Consider the following 26368-nt stretch of genomic DNA (forward strand, 5'->3'; position numbering starts at 1 on the left):
TGTCTTCAGTTCCTACTGAATAAACAGCTTAAACCTGCCTAAGCTGGTTGGCTGGTTTTATCTGGTCAACCAGCCTGGTTTTAGAGGGGGTTTGGCCATTTCCAGCCTTGTCTTAGCTGGCCAGGCTGGAAAATGACCAGCTAAAACCAGCTTGACCAACCTGGTTTAGGCTGGACATAGCTGGTGAAAGCTGTTTTTTTCAGCAGGGGTGTTTCTGTTTGGACGCTCACTGCTTTCTGCTGCCATCATCATCATCATCATCATCAAACATCAACCCGAATCTGCCCACACGATCCGAGTTTATTGACACGGAACCAAAAAATTAAACCATAAAGTATTACTGTCTTGCTTTACACAAACCACTAGAGGGCTTTAACACCCTATAAATCCTGCATTACGTTAGTCTCTGCAAGTTTCTTAAAGCGAGTTTACCCAAAATAATTCCGACGATTTTTACTCACTCGAAGACAAAAGTAGATATTTTGAAAAATGTTGGAAACTGTTAACCCTAGTATTTGGGTAACACTTAAGTTTAAGTCACAATTCATGCTGTTAATTACCTGCCTATAGAATGATCTTATTCTGCATCCCTAATCCTAACCTAAACTTAACTTCGACCTTACTATTATTAAACAGCTAATTAAGTTTATTAAGCTAGTAGTGATAGTTGATAAAGGTTTGGTACCAGTTGAGGTCGATTAATTGGTAAATTAGTAAGAGTAAATTAGATTTTTGAGTGAACTATACCTTTAAATAGGTTTATGAATATGTTTCATTAATTAAATAGGTAACACTGATGGTCCATTTGAGTATTAGTAGACTGTCTGCTTAATGTCTGTTGATATGCTCCTTCAACAGATATGTAACTGTCAGTAACTTTGCAAGTACAAGTCAACTTACAGTAAGCAAACAGTCTACTTATAATCAAATGAGAATTAGTTGGCATGTAGATGCAATGTAACTTAAGTTCAACAAATGGACCATTAAAATAAAGTCAATGTGATTGGAATGGACTTGAACACAATAACAAATGTTTACTGCTCCAGCCAGGTAAACTTAAACTAGTCATGTGGGAAAAAACTAGTCATGTGGGAAAATCTGCTCTGTCATTATAGTGAAGCATGTGAATGTAGTAAAACATTCCAACAATTCTTCACCTGTCGGGAATAGCTAACCTGAAAGGTCTGACTGGCAAGTCCTGTTTAATTTCCCACAAACAGGAAAGTATGAACAAAAATCTTCACATCTAGCCATGCAGAAAAAGCATCTCTTTTGTGTTGTTTTTGCATGTAAAAGACGAGACACATATTTATTTAAATATAGATGTTGCATCTATAACTTTTTATTTGTAGAATCTCTTAAATTAAACATCGAGTGACAACAGCCACATCACATTATTCAATACACAAGTATTAACAGGAAAGCTTTTGTGCCAACCCAAGCCAAAAATGCAAGGATTTTTATAACAAAATGAAAGATATCTGACTTTATCAAAAACAAAAAATATCCCCAGTGTTTACACGCATTCACGACACGTTACATTGAGAGAAATCCAATTCACAATCATTTTAATCTTTCAGTGTTGCTTTGGATCACAAAAAGCGAGCCACACTAACAAACTTTCGAATAAATAAATACATTTAGGTCCAAATTGTGTGTATTATGCATATAAACCTCACATAAGGCAGAGCTCTTTGGTGTGTTATAATCAACTGATCAGAACTGCTCACTTTTTAGTAAACATCAACAGTGGGTTAGTAGGTGAAGCCCCTAACATAACACAGACCATTGGGAACTTCCAACTGAGTGTGTGCATGACAAAGAGACAGCACTTAAAGTCACAGGTCAGGTATTTCACAAGCAACACCAACAGAAACCAAAACCCTCTTTGGCTAACATCTCTGAGGAACCAGGATTGCTCATTTAGAGTAAACAAGGACGCTCCTCTTCTCTTAGTTGCGAGTGTGTGTTGATCAATGGGAGCAGATCCTCAATTATTGTTACTATCGAAACAACTGGAAAGTAGATCCAAAGTCTTTCTGAAACCCCTTAGAACGGGGGGAGAATAACACTGTACAGAACAAACCTGTAAAACCAGGTAAAACCATCGTACACAACATTTACTCACTATTTACCAAGCTGTTTCAAACCTTTTAAGAGTTTCCTCCACAGTAGGAAAAAAAATACTATTGAAGTCAATGGTTACCGGTTTTTAGCATTCTTCAAAGTATCTTCTTTTGGGTTCTACAGTAAGGTTAAACAGTGAGTAAATGATATTTTGGGGTGAACTATCCCTTTAAATGAGTTGAAATGAACCAATAAATCGAACACAGTTTACTGCTTCGGAAACTTGATGATCCATAGAGTGCAAAAAATAACTTAGTATGATTCTGGAGTATAAAATAAATAGCAATAAATAAGAAAAACGTTCCCCTCGCTCAGCTGCGATGGAAATATTCATTCATAAAGTAAAACCTGCAGCAATCCAGGGCTATTTTTGTGGGTCGTGGAAGCACAGATCCCCACTAAACGGATGTCAAAGACAGAAGAACTACTGAAAAAATAAATAAGGAAGAATCCGGAAGCCAGCAACTAGAGTTCGGGAAGTCCAGTGTATATCGAAACAGTGAGTGTGAGTTCAAAGTCTTTTTGGGTTTAAAGGCTTGGCTTGATTTTGCTTTCCATTTGCAAATCTCCATTGTCCACAGAGCTCTCCACCATCCAAGGGTGCTGTAAAATCTGCTCCAAACTGGGCCGATCCCCCGGTTTGTATGAAAGGCACAAGCAAATCAGAGACCTGCAATCTGAAATCAAAGAGAGTACATGTTGAATACACATGGACATGGTATTGTTTACTATCATGTTTCTCTAGTCAATAGGCCTCAAACTGGATTCCTGGAGGGCCGCAGCTCTGCACAGCTCTGCTCCAACCCTAATCAAGGTGTTCAAGAGTACTAGAGACTATTAAACAGCTGTGAGTTGGAGGTGGTTGGAGCTAAACTATGCAGCGCTGCGGCTCTTTAGGAATTAAGTTTGAGACCACTGATTTAAGCACTTTACAAGTCTGGCAAATCACATATTTACATGCATACACACACCTCAGCACATTATAACAGATGATATTTGTTATAGTATAGCATCCTGAGGAAATTTGAGCATTGCTCTCATTATTAAGATTTATTTAATTTAAATATTTCTGTGAGTTTATATATTATATAAATACAATTTTATATGTAAAACAGTTTATATATTATTATCACCTATTTAGTAAGATAAATTATTAAAGCAAAACGTTTTTCAATTCAATTTTCAATCAGTTTTAATCCCTTTTTCAAACACAATATTAAATTTCAAGCATTTTTCAAGCATTTCCAGCACCAGTATGAACTATGATACGATGGATATTGCTTGTAAATGCATAAATGTGCTTTATTTTAGGTTAAAAAAGAAAGTTAGCATATTTTGCAACTAGCATCACTTCCGTAATGTGAGGCATTAACATGTTAGGCAGTGCTTTACTGTGTTCACACACAGAATCATAACCGATTAAATTAAAAATGTTGATGTTTCCCCCAAAAAACAAATATGCACACACTATTTACTCACACACAAGACCTTTAAGAGCTTCATTTTTCTGTTGAACACAAAAGAAGAAACTTTGAAGAATGTTGAAAACCGGTAACCATTGACTTCTATAGTAGGAAAAACAATTGAAGTCAATGGTTACGGGTTTCCACCATTCTTCAGTACATCTACTTTTGTGTTTAGCAGAGGAAATTAGGGCTGGGAGATATGGCAAAAAGGCTATTTCGATAATTATTAAACAATATATATTTTGATACAAGTTGTTAATACTTTCAGATTTAAGAGTACCCAAACAATGACTGAAGCCACAAAAATTAGAGCATCCATTAAATGGCATAACATTTTCGTCCAGTAAATTTTCAGTGGCCAAAAATGCGGTGCATCTCTAATATCAACACACTTTTAGATTCCCATTGTTGCACTTCTCTGCTTTGTGATTGGCTCTTAGATTAATATAGAGTAAAAAAATTCCAGAACTTATGATTGTTATTGACATACATTTTATCGCGATCCGATATAATATAGTTTATGGGCCCAGCCCTAGAAGAAACTCTGGAACAAGTGAGTAAATAATGATTGAATTTTCAATCTTTAAGACCGATTGAGGGCTCACCATTGGAGATGCGTTTATTGAAGCTTGGTTTGGCGTTTACAATGTCAGAGTCCTGCTCAAAGGGAATGTCTCCACACACCATATCGTACAGGAGCACACCCAGTGACCACACAGTGAGCGGAAGAGCGTGGTATTTGTGGTAAAGGATCCACTCAGGTGGACTGTAGACTCGGGTACCTAAAGAGAAAAAAGGGGTCCGTTAGAAACACATTCACATTTATTTAAATACAGTTAAAGTCTGCATTATTATTATTTCAAATATTTCTCAAATATTTCTCAAGTGTTGTTTAATGGAGATATTTTTTCACATTTATAATATTTCATTTATTATAACTAACAATTATTTTGTCTTTGCCATGATGACAGTACATAATATTTCAATAGTTATTTTGCAAGACACTAGTATTCAGTTTAAAGTACAATTTAAAGGCTAAACTGGTTTAATTATGGTAATTAGGCAAGTCATTTTACAACAGGTATTGGGTGAACATGAACATTTACTCATTATTTACCAAGCTGTTTCAAACCTTTATGAGTTTCTTTGTTATGTTAAACACAAAACATATAGATGTTGAAGTATATAAGAAACCTGACATCCATAGTAGGAAAAAAACACTATAGAAGTCAATGGTTATGGATTTTCAGCATTCTTCAAAGTATCTTCTTTCGGGTTCAACAGAAACTCATATAAGTTAAAAGGTGAGTAAATGATTAAGTGCAAAAAAAAAAAAACTTAGTATGATTCTGGAAGATAAAATAAACAGCAATAAATATTGGTATTGGGTGGTTCGCTCTGATGAAATAATCTAATATTCTTAAGAGCTAGGGCTAATATTGACATTAAAAACTGTTTAAAATCAAATGTAAAAGCTGCTTTATTTCAGCCAAACTAAACTAAAAAGGACTTTAAGCAGAACAAAAATATTATATTAAATACTGTGAAAATTTCCTTGCTTCGTTAAACATCACTTGTGAAAAATCTGAAATAGAATAAAATAATTAACCACTGGAAATCTTCTGTACCTTCAAAGTCAGTGTACATGGAGTCCTTTAGCGTTGCTCCTGATCCAAAATCGATGACTTTAATGTCTCCAGTGCGTGTGTCAACGAGGATGTTTTCATCCTTGATGTCTCTGTGAACAATTCCCTTAGAGTGGCAGAACTGCACAGCTTCAATGACTTGCTTGAGGAACCTGAAAAGACACTTTTCATCAGTATTTTCACTCACTGTTTACATTAAAAGAATGTGAGAAATCTGTCATCAATTTTCACCTCCGTGCAAGGGGCTCATCAAGAGCTCCGCGTTCAGTGATGAAGTCAAACAGGTCCTGGCAGTGTTGAGGCTTTTCAAACACAATGAGGTATCCCTGACCGGGTATTTCAAACCAGTCCAGCATCCGGATGATGCCTCGATGGCCGGGTACAGACCCCGATCCTCCACCGAGACTCTGAAGGAGAGCGATCTCATTGGGAACTGGGTTTACTTCACCAGGCTGTGGGTGTTTCAGAAAAGACAATGGTTAAGGTTAGATTCTAGTGTCACACTTTACAATAAGGTTTCATTAGTTAATGTGTTTACTAACATGAATTAATGAACAATATCTGTACACCAATATCAAACAAAAAGGGCTCTGGGGGGCTTAAATAAGGTGTCGGTGCACTTTGGGTAAGGGATTTATCAGAATTAACAGCAAAAACCAGTCTGAGGCACTCGAAAAATGTTGATATAATATTAAAAAAGCCAATTCACATGGCTAATCTTTCCATGAATGTGCATACATGTACACCATTTACTAATGTGTTATTAAAATCTAATGTGGTGCTTGTTAGCATTAGTTAATACACTGTGGAGTAACATGACCGACTTCATTTCAATTAGCCACTATAATAATGACTGAAACAAACGTATTGTTCATTGTTTGTTCTACGTTAGCAAAAACATTAACTAATACAACCTAGAGTTACCGATTTTGGTTAAGTTATGTAAAGAAAATTCCCTGAGGTGATATCCAGGGGTTCTACCGTGGACATAACTGTTATTAAAAAGGGAAACCACATTTTTACGACACGTTAAAACGCACTTCTTGTTTTTAATCCAAATATATCTCGTCGTGCAGGTCTAAAACTGATTCTGACACAACATGGAAAGTCCATTCATTCAGTTTCCCTTTTAAGATGTTTTGAAAAATCCGAAACGTCACGCCTACGTCACTTTCTGTTAAGCGCGACGAGCTTCCAGTAAGAACCAAAACAATCAATAGAGGGCGCTAGTGTCAATGCTTATTCGCTGTTTGTATACATTCAAAGTCATGACGAGTTTTTAAATATGTTTAACTGAAACCACGTATATTTTACATTAAAACACATAACAAATCAAAACATGTAACGTTAGATAAACGCGAATACTCACCATTTTTGACCACTGTTGGATTCTGTCTCGAGAGATTTGTTTGATAGCAACCTAAAATAAGAATAACGGTAATTTAGATGAGGAATGCATACACATAAGCATCTTTATTATTGTTTTTTTAATCAGTCTTACCTTTTGTCCGTCTGAAATCCGATGCCCGGAGTAAACTGAACCGAAACCACCGCTTCCCAGAAGATCTCCCATAGTATACTGCTTCTCAAAATGCTCTTTGCCTGAATAATAAAAACAACAATATTAAATAAACCACATTTCAACCAAGTAGCTAATTGTAACGTAAATTTTGCATTAGAATTATGTTAATAACAAATGAATTAAAACACTAATTTTTACCTTACTTAATAGTTAAATACTTCTGATTGTGAAACAAATTGCACAAAATTACTACGCAGAAACAAAAAAACCAAAAAAAAAATCGAGATTTATTAGTTAGCTCGCGTACAAATAGTAATAAACTTACCATTTTTGGCTTTCACGATTTCCAGCTGATCCAAACGCACGTCAACAATCCGTTTGTCCAACATTTTCAGGTTTTTAATAAGAATCGAAACTCAAAAAAAATTAAAAACAGTCGAATAATATTAAAAGTAGGCGCCTCAGCAGAGCATATCCATGTCCGTTAGTTGCTTCTCATCCACAGTTTGTTTTCAATTCAAACTCCACCGTTATCACGCGTCCTCCGCCTCAGACACTCGCGCAGTTCTGAATCATCTCACACGGTTTGTTGTTTTTAAGTTTACATGTGTAGCCCCTCTCACTCCGCCAGTCCCTCCCAATCGTGGCCACGCTTGGAGTGTTCTGAACAGACGAGCCAATCACATCGCGGATAGATTCAAATCAATGAATAATAATGAGCGGTTCAATTCTAAGAATCTTCACAGAAAGAGCGCGCGCGGGATTACAGGAGTATTTTGAGGGTTTCATTATTATTAGCGTAAAATTAGGACTCGGTTATGTGCTAATGCGAGTCATATCAAGTGTTTTGCGTTTTAATGAAGTATTTTGACGTAATAAATCGGCAGCAAGTATACTATATGAACAATTACTCCTGACAGCATATGCTAGTTTTAGGTCGTTTTAACTTATTAAACTTAAATATGTTCTAACTTAATTTTACAAGCTATGCAAGCTGTTTTAAGTCGGTTTAACATAATACAAGTTCAATGGAATCATAAGATTAAGTTGATTCAGCTTAAAATTTAAGGCAACCAGGATTTTACAGTGCTTAATTTGAAATTAATCAAATATTACAAGCACTTAATACATAGTTACTAGTGACACTGGGGTAAATACCATGTACTTTTAATGCATTACATTTAGACGTAAATAAATCTGTCAAAAATAAAATAATTATGTATAAATGAAATAAAAGTCTCCCTCTATAACAAAAAATTATTTTTTAAAAATCGTAATACATCTGAGATGTACTTCTTTGCAACAACTGGATAAGATATGGTGTCAAAGCATAAATAAAACTTAAATTTATATTAACATTAATTAGTTCTACATAGATAGTTACTGGTGCAACTGGGGTAAATGCCACATAAAACTTTAAATGCATTACATTTAAACGTAAACAAATCTGTCAAAAATTAAATAAAAATATTTGATTCATGCATAAATAAATAAAAGTCTCCCTCCAAAACAAAAAAAAAGATAAAATAGGTGTTTTTTCATAATACATCTGATGAGAAATGCACTTGTTTGCAACAAAGATATGGTGTCAAAGTATAAATAAAAACTGAAATTGATATTAATATTAATTATTACAAGTACTAAATACATAGTTAAATATAGTAAATACCACGTACAACTTTAAATGCATTACATTTAGATGTAAAAACAATCTGTCAAAAATTTAAAAAAAATCATTAATTATAAATAAATAAAAGTCTCCCTCCAAAAAAAAAAGGATAAAATAGTATTTTTTCTGAATAAATCTCACAAGAAATGCACTTGTTTACAACAAGATATGGTGTCAAAGTATAAATAAGACTGAAATTGATATTAATCAATTATTACAAGCACTTACTACATAGTTACAAGTGGAACTGGGGTAAATACCACGTACAACGTTAAATGCATTTCATTTAGACGTAAATAAATGTGTCAAAAAATCATTAATTAATGTATAAATAAATAAAAGTCCTCCATCATAACAATAAATATATAAAAATATTTTTTCGTAATAAATCTGACAAGAAATGCACTTGTTTACAACAAGATATGGTGTCAAAGTATAAATAAGACTGAAATAAATATTAATAAAATATTACAAGTATTAAATAAATAGTTACTAATGAAACTGGGGTAAATGCCACATACAACTTTAAATACATGTCAAAAATAAAATAATTAACGTATAAATAAAAGTCTTCATCCATAAAAAAAAGATATTAAATAAATTTCTCTAACAGTAATAACACATAACTACGAAGTAAACATAATAATTAATGAACAACAACTACAGCAATAAACACAATACTTCCTCCTGTTCAGTTACAAGTAATTAAAAAAAAATACAAACAATATAACGAGTTGCTGAAGGGCAGCCATTTTGCAAAGCATGGTCCACATATGCATAAATAAGATGTTTTTAGAGCAGCTTGAAATAGGTATTTGACTCTTCCTTTAGCTCTGCGCATGTGGGACAGTCCCACATCAGCTATTTTCAAAATCTAATGCGGTTTCATATCCATGATGATTTACTGAGAAAAGCGGAACCGGAAACGATAGCGTTGGGTTTGTGCAGATATACCAAGACAACCTTGACGACCTGTTCGAACGCCTGACTCGTATAGATTTCAGCATTGCATTAAAGATGCATGCATCAAAACAGAACAATTTCATGACCACAATTATTATATAAGCGTATTAACTACAAATGATTGGTAAAACTATAATAATTGATGCACATTTTAGAATAATTGTGCAATGAAGTCATCTAAACTCTGACATAAAGCCTGCATATGCCCAAAATATCACAAAAACTGGTCACGTTTTATAACGAGGTTTCATTAATTATTAATGTATTAACTAACATGAACACTACTCATGAAACATTTACTAATGATAGGTCAACATTTACTAAAGCAATATTAAAATCTAAATCTATGCTTGTTAACATTAGTTAACGCAAGGTGAGTTAACGAGAACTAACAATGAACCACTTAATTTCCATTAATGAAGATAAATATAGTAATACATGTATTGTTAATTGTTTATTTATGTTAGTAAATACATTAAATATTATAACCTTATTGTAGTGTTACATATTACACTTATACAATACTAATATAGCGTTATAGATCATCAGTATAGTCATATATAATAATGATACACAACATGGTTTAGTAACATTTCTGTAAATTCAGTCAAATACAGTTTATACATTGACCTCATGGAAAGGACTTCTTTCCCCCCCCCATTTGAATACATTGACCATCCACTTTATTAAGTACACCTTACTAGTACTGTGTTGGACCTCATTTTGCCTTCAGAGCTGCTTTAGTCCTTCGTGGTGTAGACTTAACAAGGTGCTGGAAATATTCCTCAGAGATTTTGGTTCATATTGATATGATCGCATCACGCAGTTGCTGCAGATTTGTCGGCTGCACATCCATGATGTGAATCTCCCGTTCCACCACATTCCAAAGGTGCTCTATTAGATTGAGCTCTAGTGTCTGTGGAGGCCATTTGAGTACAGTGAACTCATTTTCATGTTCAAGAAACCAGTCTGAGATGAATTGCGCTTTATGACAGGGCGCGTAATCCTGCTGGAAGTAGCCATTAGAAGATGAGTACACTGTGGTCATGAAGGGATGGACATGATCAGCAACAATACTCAGGCAGGCTGTGGCGTTGACATGATGCTCAATTGGTACTAATGGGCTCAACGTGTGCCAAGAAAATATCCCCCACACCATTACACCACCAGGCTGAACCGTTGATTGAAGGCAGGATGGATCCATGCTTTCATGTTGTTGAGGCCAAATTCTGACCCTACCTTATGAATGTCGCAGCAGAAATCGAGACTCATCTGACCAGGCAACGTTTCTCCAATCTTCTATTGTCCAATTGTGGACATTTGTAGCCTCAGTTTCCTGTTCTTAGCTGACAGGAGTGGCACCCGGTGTGGTCTTCTGCTGTTGTAGCCCATCCGCCTCAAGGTTGGACGTGTTGTGCATTCAGAGATGCTCATCTGCATACCTCTGCTGTAACGAGTGCTTATTTGAGTTACTGTTGTCTTTCTATCAGCTTGAACCAGTCTGGCCATTCTCCTCTGACCTCTGGCATCAACAAGATATTTTTGCGCACAGAACTGCCGCTCACTGGATATTTTCTCTTTTTCAGACCATTCTCTGTAAACCCTAGAGATGGTTGTGCGTGAAAAATCACAGTAGATCAGCAGTTTCTGAAATACTCAGACTAGCCTGTCTGGCACCAACAACTATGCCACGTTTAAAGTTAGATAAATTAAAAACAAGAAATTCAAACAGGTTTGTGACAAGTGAATGATAATAATAGTTCCTTACATTTATATAGCGCTTTTTTGGACACGCAAAGCGCTTTACACATTGGGGGGAATCTCCTCATCCACCACCAGTGTGCAGCATCCACCTGGATGACTGACGGCAGCCATATTGTACCAGACCACACACCAGCTGATTGGTGGAGAGGAGAAAATGATGAAGCCAATTATGATATGGGGATGGTTAGGAGGCCATGATGGACAAAGGCCAGTGGGCAAATTTGGCCATGATGCCGGGGTTAAATCCCTACTCTTTTTCGAAGGACATCCTGGGATTTTTAACGACCACAAAGTTTAGACCTCGGTTAACCGTCTCATCGGCTCTCACTGAGCAGTATAGAGTCCCCTTCATTATACCTGGGCATTAGGACCCACACAGACCACAGGTTGAGTGCCCCTTGCTGGTCTCACTAACACCACTTCTGCCAGCAACCTAGCTTTCCCATCCAGGTACTGAGCGGACGCAGCCAAGCTTAGCTTCAGTGGGCGACCATGTAAGAGTTGCAGAGAGCTAGCTGCCGGCTGATGAGCCAGAACTGTGTTTTAGTTCATGTGTACTATCCCTTTAAGTGTTACTTGTACAGAGGTGATTTAAATAATTAAGCAAACGCTAATAAAAATCTAGTAAATCATGGCCAAATATTGTTAGTGATACTGCTATACCATAAATAAGACACCATCAAATAAAACGGTTTCTTCAGAAAGTTCTTTTTTTATTCCAAGAAAAAAAAGAGCATTTTCATCCCAAACAAGAAAATAAAACAAGATTATATTAATCAATTATTAAGAGGATAAAGTATGACTTTTTTTCAATAACTTTTCGTTTTCCCGGTGTATTCTATAATGATATCAGTCATGTTGGTTTTCACATGCACCTAAAGAAGTCCGATGATGGCGTGAATGGAGTAAGAAAGAAAAGGAGTGGTTAGGCGAGTATCACGACAATGGGCCATTACTGCTGGATGGCGGAGGCCAGTGATGGACAGATGGATGAATGGATGGATAAAGGAGAGGGAGGACAGTGTGACCTGCATGATGATGGAGAGAATGTGATTGGTTTGATCCCCGTGTTTCTGCCTCCTGCTTCGGCTGTGCCTCGAGCCTCCATTATCAACTGCTGTCTGGAGAAGGTTCTCTATGCATGGCGTTTTTCTTCATGCTATCGAGGTATTCCTGTTGTGACACGGCCAAGACCGACGCCAGTATCTCGTCGTCTTCCCAGTCCGTGAGGCCTGTTGCGGAAACGGGAGCGACAAAACAGGTCACAAACACACACACCAGAACTTCTCATCTAAAGATTTAAAGGGGTAATTCACCCAAATGTGAAAATGACCTCATTTATTTCGTTTTTGAACACAAAGGAAGATATTTTGAAGAATGTTGGGTGCTATGGAAGTAATTTTACAATGGAAGTCAATGGGTGCCAGCACCAACCCAGCTTTTTTCAAAATTTTGTGTTCAACAGAATAACTCAAATATGTTTTGAACAAGTGAAAAGTGAGTAAGTGATGACGGAATTAACAGTTTTGGGTGAACTATCCCTTTAAAACTCTGGGTGAACTGAAATTTGATGAGACTTTTATTTCAGTATGTTGATGTGCTTCTCATTGAAAAGGAATATTAAGTAGGGGGCGGGGCTTTTATTGTGCGCATCATTCGCTCATAGCAAATTACCGGTAAGAGTGGTGTGGTTAAGAATATTGTATCTGAATCCATCAAACTGACGTCAATAGAGAAGGACCTCCACTTCAAATGAATAAGTAAATTATTTAGATTTTTATTAAAGATTACCAAAACAAACTTTTTTATTTCAGTGGATTAACTTGCACAGATTAATTGTTCACCTAAAGAATAACAATATGCGCTCGTGAAATAAACATTGTAAATTTTAATGCTTAAAATCGAATGTGTAGACAAATATATGCTACCAGTAAAAGATTTCAATGTGGTGATGCCATCGGCACATGAACATTTCCTGCTTGTTGTTAAACTATTCTTAATAACAAGAGACAATTCAATCATGTCTCAATGTTAAAGGTGCAGTATGTAAGTTTGACACCCAGTAGATGAACTAGATATTGCACCCCTGGTTCAAAACACACACAAGCGCAGGTTGTCAGAGTGACGACATCAACAGCATGGCTGACTATCGAGCCTGAAGGCTGATTTAAGGCACATTTAAGTAGTGTTCTAAATAAAAGCAACAGCAGAATAAATAATCCACAATAAAAGGAGTTTTTGTTCTAAACAACACCTGGATTTTATATTTTAGAAACTTCTACTTGTTGCAGCTGAACAACAGAAAACTGACAATGATCAGCTCAGGTACACCTCATGTGCTTTATTCAGTGTTAAGTGCTAATAATGTGAGTTTGAATGCCATTTACATGACATTTATTGCCATACTACTGTAAGCATCAGCAGATAGTTCACCTCAGATCTTGGAAATAAAAGAAACCATTTGAAATTAAACTTTAGAGCTGTGACTCACTTCAAAACCAACACATATCAGTCATTCAGCATGTACATTTAATAATGTTAAAGAGGTTTAATATGTATTAATTAGATTATTAACCTCATTATTTCGTTGGAGTGCACTAAGTGCAGTATTCTGTGCTTCTGAATGGCTATATTTAAATTTGTGTGGTGTTTCGTTAAGTGCAAATAGCCAAACATCACTGTAAATCTCGTCACATAGCATGTTGTTAGGAATCGGGGTTACAATGTAACCTGCTTACCTCATATTTACATTCATAATATTTATATTTTTTGCTAATTAATAACCACCTCATGTGGAACTCTGAATCTGCGTCTCATTTCGGAATCTGGTTCTGTCCACCATGAGGTCACATTTTGGTCGTGGGCACGTGACTGAATGAATGAAATACACAGTTTTCCACCAAGGCAACCCAAGGTGCTTAAATATAATTAGCTAAAGTAGAATTGGGCGAGTTTGGCCGAAACAAAGACAGCGTTCTGGCACGGAACTCAAATTTTCAAAGCAGAATATCTGACTTGTTTTTCAGATAAAAAAGAATGTTCACTTCGCATGTTTCTTAAATATCTGCAAATATATTATGGTTCTTTTAAGCTTTAAAAGTCAAAAACTTACATAAACACCTTTAAAACAGCTTTCATATATTTATTTATCAATATGTGGACCTTTTAGGATTCTCAGAAGCTATGGTAATTAAAAATGTAAAATAGGAAATACGTTAGGACCACTGTTATCTACAGTAGAAGTCAGAATTATTAGCCCCCCTGAATTATTAGCCCACGTTTATTTTTTTTCCGCAATTTCTGTTTAACGGAGAGATTTTTTCAACACATTTCTAAATATAACAGTTTTAATTACTCATTTCTAATAACTGATTTATTATATATTTGCCATGATGACAGTAAATAATATTTGACTAGATATTTTTAAGACACTTCTATACAGCTTAAAGTTACATTTAAAGGCTTACCTAGGTTAATTAGGTTAACTAGGCAGGTTAGGGTAATCAGGCAAGTTATTGTATAGCAATGGTTTGTTCTGTAGACTATCAAAAAAAAAATTGCTTAAAGGGGCTAATAATTTTGACCTTAAAATGCATTTTAAAAAATTAAAAACTGCTTTTATTCTAGCCAAAATAAAACAAATAAGACTTTCTTCAGAAGAAAAAATATTATCAGACATACTGTAAAAAATTGGGGTGACGCAGTGGCGCAGTAGGTAGTGCTGCTGCCTCACAGCAAGAAGGTCGCTGGTTCGAGCCTTGGCTGGGTCAGTTGGCGTTTCTGTGTGGAGTTTGCATGTTCTCCCTCAGTTCGTGTGGGTTTCCTCCGGGTGCTCCGGTTTCCCCCACAGTCCAAAGCCATGCGGTACAGGTAAATTGGGTAGGCTAAATTGTCCGTAGTGTATGTGTGTGAATGAGTTTGTACGGATGTTTCCCAGTGACGGGTTGTTGCTGGAAGGGCTTCCGCTGCGTAAAAACATGCTGGATAAGTTGGCGGTTATTCCGCTGTGGCGACCCCGGATAGTTAAAAGGACTGAGCCGAAAAAAAAATGAATGAATGAATAAATGCTATGAAAATTTCCTTGCTCTGTTAAACATCACTTAGGAAATATAAAAAAACGGAGAAAAAAAAATCAATAATAGTATTAATAATAATTAATATTATACTTATTCAGGGCTAATAATTCTGACTTCAACTGTTTGTGTATATATATATATATATATATATATATATATATATATATATATATATAAACACGTTTCTTTTGCTTAACAAGATTGCAGTAATTTGACCAAAAATATGATAAAATATGAATAATATGAATTATTGTTATCATTATTATAATTAAACATAATTGGTCAACTAAATATATTTGAAACTGTATTTTATTGTTATGATGCTGAATTTTCAGTCTGCATTACTTTATTCCACAGTGTCACATGAACAAAATGAGGGACAGTTCACACAAACAATTTATTTTGTCATGATTTACTCACCTTGTTTAAAAGCTGTTTTTAGTTTGTTTTTGCCCTGTTCAACACAGAAGAACATGTACTGAAGAATGTTGGAAAAATAAACAGCCATTGACTTTAATAGTACAAAAAATGCTATGGAAATCAATGGCTGTTTTTCCAACATTTTTCAGACTAACTTTGTGTTCAACAGAATAAAGAAAGTCATGAAGGTTTGGAAGCACTCTGATCTGTCCCTTAAACATGTTTTCTGATTGATCATGTGACATTCGAGTAATCATGCTGCAAATTAGGGCTGTGCAATTAATCGAAATGAAGTTTCAATTTCGATTTTGGCTTCTAACGATTATGAAAAACATTAATCAAAATAAAAAGAGTTTGCATTATATACCGCCCCCTTTCCAGTTGTACACCTGCAAAGCTCAGTTGCACGTGAAAATTACTAAAAGCATGTACTGTAATGTAACCTTTTCAGCACGGGATGCGCATCGTTCAGTGATGTACATTCCAATCATTTATGTTTTTAAAAGCGTAAAAGAGATTACATGCTGTTGTGTGTGTGCGCGCTCAGCCTCAGAGACGAGCAGAGCACACACATCTAACGTCATCTTAATGTGAGTGCTTTAATGGTCAAATACATGCGAATCTGTGTCAAAACGCGGTGTTTAGTGACTATTTCTATCACATTAACTCTCATTTGTGTAATAAACAAACGAGTTGAGAATCAAAAGACATGTGAAAGTGAAACCATAAATCAGAACCGTACTGCTCTTAAAGTGACAGCGCGCAATATTCCTGCTGCCTACTGTTTTTATCATTAATCAAACAACAAAAGGTTCAAATCACTCACTACTCTTGACTGAAGGACTTTTGTAGCTATAATTAAAGTTTTTTTCTTACAGTAAAGATGCTTAAAGCACTGTTTGTTTCATATTTTTATTCTATTTTATTTATTTCCTATTCCTTATTTACAGGAAGGAAAATAACTGTATATAGTTGAAGTCAGAATTATTAGCCCTCCTGAATTATTAGCGACCCTTTTTATTTACCCCCAATTTCTGTTTAATGGAGAGAAGATTTTTTCTACACATTTCTGAACATAATAGTTTTAATAACTCATCTCTAATAACTTTGCCATGATGACAGTAAATAATATTTGACTAGATATTTTTCAACCTACAAGCATTCAGCTTAAAGTAACATTTAAAGGCTTAATTAGGCAAGTTAGGGTAATTAGGGAAATCATTTTATAGCAGTACTTTCTTCTGTAGACATTCAAATATATATATATATATATTATATATATATATATATATATATATATATATATATATATATATATATATATATATATATATATATATATATATATATATATATATATATATATATATAGTATAAGGGGGATATTAATATTGACCTTAAAATTGCTTTAAAAATATTTAAAACTGCTTTTATTCTAGCCGAAATAAAACAAATAAGACTTTCTCCAGAAGAAAAAATATTTTAGGAAATACTGTAAAAAATTTCTCTGTTAAACTTAATTTGGGAAATATTAAAAAAATAATAATTCACAGGAGGGCGAATATTTTTGACTTCAACTGTAAATTGTTTTGAATAATCGTGATTACAATTATGACCAAAATATTAGTGGTTATGATTTTTCCCATAATCAATCAGCCCTACAGCAAATGCATAGAACAGATTACATGTAAACATCTATTAATATATCAAATATTTACCTTCAATTTCACAATACTGAAAAAGCTAAATATTTTTAAAAATCATAATAGTTCCAAACATCTTATCATTAGTCTATTGTGTCTACAAATGAATCTCTTTAAACATAAATAACAATCATATACTGTCATTTATAGTCACATTTTATTTTAATGTACAATTCACGTTATTAAAAAACCATTAATTAAGATTTTTAGCTCAGTAAACTACTAATTTGCTGCTAGTTAGTAATGTTGTAGTTGTAGGTGTTGTAGTTTTAGGGGTTAGGGATGTATAATAAGCTCATACTTTATAAGTGCTAATAAACAGTTCATATCTTAATAATTGGCAGGTACTAAATGTATTATTACAAACTAAAGTGTTACCATTTTTGTATTGTAATTTAAAGAAAGTTGAATAAAAAGCTTTATAATGGTGTACTGTTTGCGGAGATGGGACAATATTTGGCTGACATACAACTCTTTATATAAATGGAAGCTGAGAGTTGAGAAAATCACTATTAAAGTTGTCAAATTAAGTTCACAACAATGCACATTTCTAACCAGAAATCGAATTTTATTATATTTGCATTAGAAAATCTTTTTGAAACATGATCTTTGCTTATTATTCTATTTTTTTGGCATTTAAAAAATATTAATTTGGATCTATACAATGTATTATTGTCTATTGCCTATAGACTGATTTAGTCGTCCAGGTTCACAAACGGTCACATCAACAAAACACTTCTAATGCCTTTATTATCATTTCCAAATGTGACAGTCAGCAATAATAAATATCCCTAGGTGTGTCCGAACCATTTAGACTCCTGTATGTCCATTACAAGTGCTCCATTTGTCAAAAGCAATCACTCCCTATTTGCACCTCCTTAAGTTCTAAGCCAAAACAAAGCCCAAGTCAACAGTGTGAGGGGTGTGCCGATACTCAGCCTTAATCTAGCGTATTTAACAGCACATAATGACTGCATTTCACACACCAAAAACACTGAATCACATCACAGATTCCCGTTGTGTGAGGACGGCGAGCGATTAACATGACATTCCTGAGCCCTACATGCTTTCATACTGAATCAGGCGGCACTGCTAGATCAATTGGCAAGTGTGATTTTGCGTCCTCACCAAATGCAGTAGGGGACATCTCTTGCATAATGGCCCGATAGCCGAGTGCTGGATACAGAGATACCAGAGAAGACGAGGTGGGTCTGTCTGGTCCAACGCAAGCCTGGTTACTCGGACCTGAACGGCGAGACGGGACATTTCTATTATGAAAGACTCAAGTTCAAAGATCTGGGCTTTTAACTATGAGAGTTCCCCTGTGTACTATACTGTGCTTTTGGGTGAATTACACAGAGATGTCATGTTTAAGCCCATCAAAATAAATAACAGCTTGATTTTTTTTGTTTTTTTTTAGCAATGTGATTTTAACTCCTTAAATGTTGCTGTCCCACCTTCTGAAATCACTTTGTTTGCAATAAAATCCTGTAATAAAGTCTAATCATGATAAACTATATATCTTCGGAAAGGTCTAAGACTTCTGAATACATATTTTACCATTGCTTTTTGTTATGTAGGAAGAATAATAGATTAAAACATTTACTGTCACCCTACAACCTGTGGGACCATTTACGTTTACATTTTTAAACTATAATATTGTAGTCTAAAAAAAGCAATCATGACAAATTATAAACCATTTGAAAGCTTAAGCTGTCAAGTTTCTATATCTGGTTACTGTTTTTTTTATAGATATTGAGTAAATTTATTTATTAATTTGCAACAAGGACACTAACCCAAGTTGTAAAGCATTACTTTGCTACAGCAATCCATATGTAAAAGTATTTTAAATGTTTTTTCAGAGGCTAAATACAACTTAAATGCCACCAAACTACCCATACTACTTTAGAAATGTCTGTCTACTTTACAAATATTGCCCTAAGTCTGAAAAAATATGACTAATTTCCTCAAAACATAGGGAATGAAAACTGATGTCAACTGGTGGTCATGTTTGGTACTGCAGCCAAACAAAATCTTACTGAAAGCTCATTTTTTGAGATATCGACTTCAAATTTGGGTTATAATTTGTTTACAGGTTTAGCTTTCATTTTCTGTAAATATCTGGCTAAAACAGGTTTTGTAAAATATTTTATGTAATATAATCAAATACACATTTATTCATTCATTCATTTTCTTTTCATCTTAGTCCCTTTATTAATCGGGGGTCGCCACAGCGGAATGAACCGCCAATTTATGCAGCACATGTTTTACGCAGCGGATGCCCTTCCAGCCGCAACCCATCTCTGGGAAGCATCCATACACACTTACTCACACACTACGGACAATTTAGCCTACCCAATTCACCTGTACCGCATGTCTTTGGACTGTGGGGGAAACTGGAACACCCAGAAAAAACCCACGCGAACGCAGGGAGAACATGCTAACTCCACACAGAAGCGCCAACTGACCCAGCCGAGGCTCGTACCAGCGACCATCTTGCTGTGAGGCGACAGCACTACCTACTGCGCCACTACGTCGCCAATATACATTTATTGTTTTATTATTTTCATGAACAAAGGCTCATAACTATTGTCTTATTTAACTTTTTAAACTTTTTTTAGACAAACATTATAGAGAACAAACTAACAATAAAAAGAATGGACAGAAGACAGACCAAACAAACAAATGCAAGATAGAATGAACAGATGATAAAAATGAATTAACAAAAATATATTAACGAATAAACAATTTTTCCATTAAAATTGACAACATTTAACAATAAAATGTTGCTCTGATGAGTTTTTGATAATAATTATACTTGATAATTCTCATTAATTTCATTATGCATTTTTAAACCATAATATTGTACTCTAAACATAAAGCAATCATGAAATCATATAACTTTATACGATTTAAAAGCTTAAAACTTGTCTGAGGTTTTGATAGATATTACGGAGCAAAGTTGTTTATTAATTTGCAACAAGGACACTCATAAAGCATTACTTTGCTACAGCAATCTACATGTAAAAAACTTTTTTTAGAGGCTAAATCCAAATCAAATACAACCAAACTTCCCATACTACTTCAGAATTGTCTGTTTACTTCACAAATATTGTCAAAAGTATGAAAAAATATTATTATTATTCCTCAAAACATAGGAAATGGAAACTGGGTATGATCTGGTGGTCATATCTGGTACTGCAGCCAAAATAAATATTAATAATTCATGTAAAACAGTATTTTATATTAAATTAAAATGTACCTTTCTATTCATATAAAGTACCATTCAAACATTTGGAGTCACTAAGCTGATATTTTTTAAGAAATTAACACTTATTCAGCAAGGATGTATTAACTTGATCAAAAATGCAAGTCATTGGACAACAGTGGTTTGTTCTGTAGCCAGTCGAAAACTGTCTCTTAAAGGGGCTAATAATATTGACCTTAAAAAATGAATTATAATATTTAAAAATCTGCTTTTATTAAAGCCTAAATAAAATAAATAAAACTTTATGCAGAAGAAATATATATATGAAATACTGAGAAAGTTAAATGAAAGTTCTATTAAATATCACTAGGGAAATATATTGAAAAAGAATGTAAATTTTACAGGAGTATAATAATTTTGCCTTCAACTGTATAGATCCCTTTAGATTTTGGGCTGAAATATAAACCAGGCATGTTCCTGACACCATTTTCCATTGTAATTAGTTTAATTATCAGCAAACAGCATGTGGCATTTACTCTATATATTGTCCTGCTGGAGGAAATGCATCACCCAGTTGGCCTGATAATGCTAATGACAGCGTCTCCTGATAACAGACCTGGTGCGCAGGGCGACGGAGGTTTGGACAGAGCGAGGGCTCCGGCAGGGGATGGGGGTTTGGCCGCTGTGTCTGAGTGCGCGGGATCAGGAATCTCCGGAGAAGGGGCGGAGCTTCGTTGCCGTGGAGATCGAGCATTCCATTCTTCCAAACCACTGGAGGCCGCAGCCGTGGCAGAGCTGCACGTAGCACTGGCCTTACGAGGCTGGCAACAGTAAACACATTCATTCACAAATGAGCCACTTTGTCACTTGAGAACAGTTAACATTCTTAGATCAGGGCATTTACAGAATGTTTACGCAAGGTACACTAGTGCTTATAAGTTTGGGATGACTTTTGCTCAGCGAGGCTGCATTTATTTGATCAAAAACATGATAAAAAGCATTAAAAGGATAGTTTAATCACAAAAAAATTATCACTGTCATTATTTATTCTCCCTTTACTTGTTCAAAACCTATTTGAGTTTCTTTCTTGTGTTAAACACAAAAGAAGACATTTTGAAAAATGGTTGATGGTACCCATTGACATCCATTGTAATGTTTGCCCACTATGGAGATCAATAGCTGTGTCTCATTTAAGAGGCTGCACCCTCGAAGGATATGTTAAGGTTAATAAGCGCTAATAAAATTTTTATTCAATTTTTTCAAAGCGATTTTAAAACTTTTTTTATGTGATCTGAAGGCTAAAAAGTAAAATCCAATCCAAGTAAAATAAACCTAAACCATACATATAATCCAGAGTTTTATTTAAAAAACATTCAGCACGCAATGAATCTTGGGATGTTTGAGGTCCCAAAGGATCCACCGGTTGTATCTTTCATTACTTGGGAAACAAAGTACGCATTTTGAGGCTGAATTTGAAGGAGCCTCAGAATTTTAAAAAAAAATGAGACAGCCTTTGTCACGCCGTGATGATGCAGCGCCCTTCAAATGCATCCTTTGGAGGACGCCGCCTCTGAAATGAGACACAGCTACCAAAGAGCATAGAATCACCAAGAGGCCACACTCTAGTGAGATATGGGAATCAGCCAATAGATGGTGCGGCGGCCATTTTGGAATGAAAATTCCAATAGAACAACAGTATATTATAAGTCTGTAAAATAAACTATTAAAAGTGCTGCTGATTGTGATAGTAAATTTTGTATTGTCATCTTTCAGGTTGTATCTCAGCTTTAATGTGCTTTTTAAATAAATAAATAAAAAACAAAGCAGCTGCTAGCCATCGCGACAGCAATAAAATCCAATGGACGGCCGATCGCTTTCACTCCAAAATGGCGGAATTGCGGGGCTGCTGCTGGGCGCTGCTGTTGCAATGGAATGTTCTATTGAGTGTCGCCTCTTGGTGATTCTAAGCGCTTTGCAGCAACTGAATCCCATCATCCAGCATTTTTCAAAATATCTTATTTTGAGTTCAACCAAAGACTCTAGAATACACAAGACATAGTCGAGACACTCGTATAGTTTTGAATAGGGAAAAGTGTAACAGTCAATATGGCGAATGAAACCCCGCCTACTAGTACAGGAGCCAATCATCGATCGCTATAGACTGACATTTCACCAGGGGAGAAGCTCGGACCAGACGTGTTTTTACGACAGTTTGGTGGTCAACAAACACACTGGAATCTTTGTAAATACTTGCTTCACTGACATAAGAATTATTTCCATATAAACTATGTCATCTGTGTTTTTTAATGAACCAAGTGCACTTGGTTTTGTAATCTGTGTGAAACGAACACGAGGTACAGTCCGTCCTGTCAAACGAACATCACATGACAGCAACTACTCAAACACACACAAACTTATAAAGAGTCGCTGTCATTTCTGTAGGAGATTCGCCATCAAGACAAGTTGTGAATTATTTCAGAAGAGCAGAGCAATCAGACAAATTTATATCCAGATTATGATAACGGATAAAACTGATAAAGATTTAAAACCACACAAGGGAAAGTAAATAGCCATTCATTTTCATTAATAGCTGAACTATCCCTTAAATACTACGAAATAATAATATTACAATTTAAAATTGTTTTCAATGCAACTATATATTGAAGTGTGATTAATTTATGTGATTCAAAGCTCCTTTTTCAGCATCATTAACATACTATGCTACAGAAACCATGCTAATGCCGAGTTAAGACTGCATGATTTCAGCCCTGATTTTGACTCACCGACAGGTTTTGAGAAATTACAGCCTGAAATCACAGGCAAATCGGTGCTCGTGCACGTCAGTGACGATCACACAGTGTGAACTATCAAAGACGCGATCGGAGAGAATCGCAGATGAGTCGCCGATGCTTGTGAGATATTTGGCGGCTAAATATCTGGACCTGTCTGCGATTGAAATCATGCCCTGTGAAATTAGTTCTGACTGAAAACAACATCGGCGATCACCTACAGAAAATGAGAGAGCAGCATCCACTAGTATGGGGATCTGCAGGCCAGCGGGAGGTTGGGGGAGAACTCCTTCTATTTAGACCCAAGAACTGGAGGAACAACTTGTGTAAATTTGGCAGGAGCACCTGTGTCTGTGTGACGTGTCATCTGAGCAATATCAAAACCGGGTCCAAAAAGAAATAAAGTCGAGGAGAAATTGCTAATTCTCTTCAAAACCCAGGGGAGCAAAATAAGTACATCTTCTACGCCACTAAAGGCTTCTTTCTCATTATGTAGTTAATAAAAGATATACTACGTTACCATGTCACTTCTCGCATATGTTTGGTTGTGAGAGACGTAGTTTTCAGACCGAAACAAAGTTGTCTGCGATTCTTCCTATTGTAAAGTCATGCGAAACCTGTCGCCAATCCATCTTGCAGTGTAAACACAGCAGCAACTGAACGCTACCCCAGATAGTCACGCAGTGTGAAAACTTCTGTGACACGACTACTTTGAAAATCATGCAGTCTGAACTCGGCATAATTTGCTGACTTGAAGCTCTATTATTATTATTGTGCTCGATCATTAACAACACTGTAAACAATGCAGGGTTCCACACAATTCCTTCCTCTTGTCCCAGGACAAATCGATTAATTGTTTTTACACATTTAAGTTGATTGAACATAAAGCAATTAAGTGGTTCCCAAAAAAACTTAAGAATTGTGTTGTTTCAACTCATTTTAAATAAGTAGTTTGAACAAGCAATCATTGTTTTAAGTGAATGATTAAAATAAAATAATGATAATAAATTTAAATAAAATAAAATATATATTTAAAAATAAAAAATATATATATTTTAATTTGATATTTACAAAAATGAGATATATTTCATTTGATAATGACTAGTAATATTAGTAGAGCAGCATTAGTAGAGGACCATGTGACTGGATTGAAATACCACTTCAATTAAACTCACACAGGAAGCAGTTACTTTAAATTGAAAACATACTTCAAAATAATGTTTTTAAAGGATTTCTGATTAAATAAATGCAGCATTTGTGAGCAAAAGACACTTCCTAAAAACATGATTTAATTTAGCAGCACATTTTTAAGTTTCCCTTTAATACCTTAGTGTCAATAAGTTCAAATTGAATTTATAAGAAATGCAAGTGCTTCTGTGAAGAAGGGTCTTGTTCACAGGTGGTTCAAGTGTGAAAACGCAAACCACATGATCACGGCATAAATGACAGACTTTACCTATGTGGATTCTCCACGTAGAATGAAGTGGTCATCAGCTATTATGTGTGACTTCTTAAAAACGATTCAGTGAAATGAAAAAGTTCATGACGTGAAAGGTTTTCAAGAGGCAATCATCACACGTGATTTACCTGAATCCTACTGACAACCATTCAAAAAAGTCTGTGAATCAAGATTCTGACTTGATGAGATGTGTTGTTTAGGTAGTTAGTCGGATTAGCATTAAAATGCGTGGATTTCACACCTGTCGTGCCTGTTTCTCCTGATCTCGAAGCCACTGTAAATACGATTCTCTGGCCACTTGCTCTTCTATGGCCTCATTGGTGGCCTCCCAATCTGTGGCCCTCTTCTTGTCCTCCAGCATCTGTTGCTCAATCCAGGATTCCTCTGACGTTTTGATGGCATTCTTCATGAGTGACTGATCTGCGAACTGCGTAGAGACAGAAACACAGATGTAAAGGAAGGGTTAGAGGTCGCAGCTTTAGGCCTCAGGTGACAGGTGAGAATGTTTTTCTGCTCAAACAGAGCAGAAGCTGATTGTAGGAAGTGTAAAATCATGTTTGAGCTAAATTCAAATGAAGCAATAGGTCATTTTTAAGAGACACGTTCTGAGAGTGACTGACAGACACTCATTTAATCAGATGTTTTAAAACAGATCTCATTGCAGCACATCTATTTTCACACAATTCAAGTCAAAATGGATCAAATCTGGATGGATAAACAAGAAAGTCAACGATAGATAAAATGTTAGAATGGTTATAAAGTAGAATGAACTACTATCAGAATGAAAAGATAACAGAACAAAAATACAACTTACTAAATAAATAAATGAGTGGCACGGTGGCTCAGTGGTTAGCACTGTCAACTCACAGCTAGAAGGTCGCTGGTTTGAGTCCTGACTGGGTCACATTTGGCATTTCTGTGTGGAGTTTGCATGTTCTCCCTGTGTTGGCGTGGGTTTCCTCCGGGTGCTCCGGTTTCCCCTACCGTCCAAACACATGCACTATATGTGAATTGGATAAATTAAATTGGCCATAGTGTATGTGTGTGAATGTGAGAGTGTATGGGTGTTTCCCAGTGCTGAGTTGCAGCTGGAAGGGCATTCGCAACATGAAACACATGCCGGAATAGTTAGCGGTACATTCCGCTGTGGCGACTCTTGACAAATAAGGGACTATGCTGAAGGAAAATGAACGAATAATAGAACAGTAGACATTAAAAAGTTAGACCAACTGAAAAATGAATAATGTTTTAATAGTTACTCATCCTTGTGTCGTTTTATTCCATTGAGATCTTTGATGATCTTCGAAACACAAATTAAAATATTATAGATGAAATCCTAGAGCTCTCTAATCCTCCATATACAGCAATGGTCCAAAGGCATTTGCATCCAGAAAGGGAACCAAAAACATCGTCAAAACATTCCATGTGACTTCAGTGGGTCACTTTAAATTAACCTCCAAGAACACTTTTGTGCATCAAAAAAAACTAAAAACAAGTTTGTTTGCCCCCTCAAGTCAGGGTGTGTGTCTACTACGAGTTACTTATGACGCTTGTTT

At 35.4% G+C, this 26368-nt stretch overlaps 2 protein-coding genes across 3 annotated transcripts in view; both read right to left on the reverse strand.

Moving 5' to 3' along the window:
• Positions 1–1320: 1320 nt before the first annotated feature.
• On the reverse strand, positions 1321–7593 carry pim2 (Pim-2 proto-oncogene, serine/threonine kinase). Its single transcript, XM_056464042.1, has 7 exons — positions 7087–7593; positions 6741–6841; positions 6609–6659; positions 5471–5691; positions 5222–5391; positions 4199–4375; positions 1321–2804 (listed from the first exon to the last, which is right to left on the reverse strand). The coding sequence occupies exons 1-7, from the start codon at positions 7148–7150 to the stop codon at positions 2656–2658; spliced, it is 933 nt and encodes a 310-aa protein (XP_056320017.1). The 5' UTR covers positions 7151–7593; the 3' UTR covers positions 1321–2655.
• Positions 7594–11872: 4279 nt separating this feature from the next.
• Positions 11873–26368, reverse strand: part of otud5a (OTU deubiquitinase 5a) — a 63905-nt gene continuing 49409 nt past the window's right edge. The window contains exons 6-9 of one of the 2 annotated variants that reach the window (XM_056464040.1): positions 25054–25239; positions 21181–21385; positions 18485–18601; positions 11873–12389 (exon numbers count right to left, since the gene is read on the reverse strand). In XM_056464040.1, the coding sequence (XP_056320015.1) occupies positions 12268–12389; positions 18485–18601; positions 21181–21385; positions 25054–25239 (630 nt within the window). In that variant the 3' untranslated portion in view covers positions 11873–12267. The remainder of the gene's footprint in view (positions 12390–18484; positions 18602–21180; positions 21386–25053; positions 25240–26368) is intronic. The other variant, XM_056464041.1, reaches the window with a different exon arrangement.

This window comes from Danio aesculapii, chromosome 8, assembly GCF_903798145.1.
Source record: "Danio aesculapii chromosome 8, fDanAes4.1, whole genome shotgun sequence".
Taxonomy (NCBI): Eukaryota; Metazoa; Chordata; class Actinopteri; order Cypriniformes; family Danionidae; genus Danio; species Danio aesculapii.

Coding starts and splice junctions, on each gene's coding strand:
- pim2 (XM_056464042.1), bottom strand. CDS start 7,150: ATGTTGGACAAACGGATTGTTGACGTGCGTTTGGATCAGCTGGAAATC. Junction 5,392..5,470: donor GATGAGCCCCTTGCACGGAG/GTGAAAATTGAT, acceptor GTGTCTTTTCAG/GTTCCTCAAGCAAGTCATTG. Junction 4,376..5,221: donor CATGTACACTGACTTTGAAG/GTACAGAAGATT, acceptor TTTTCTCTTTAG/GTACCCGAGTCTACAGTCCA.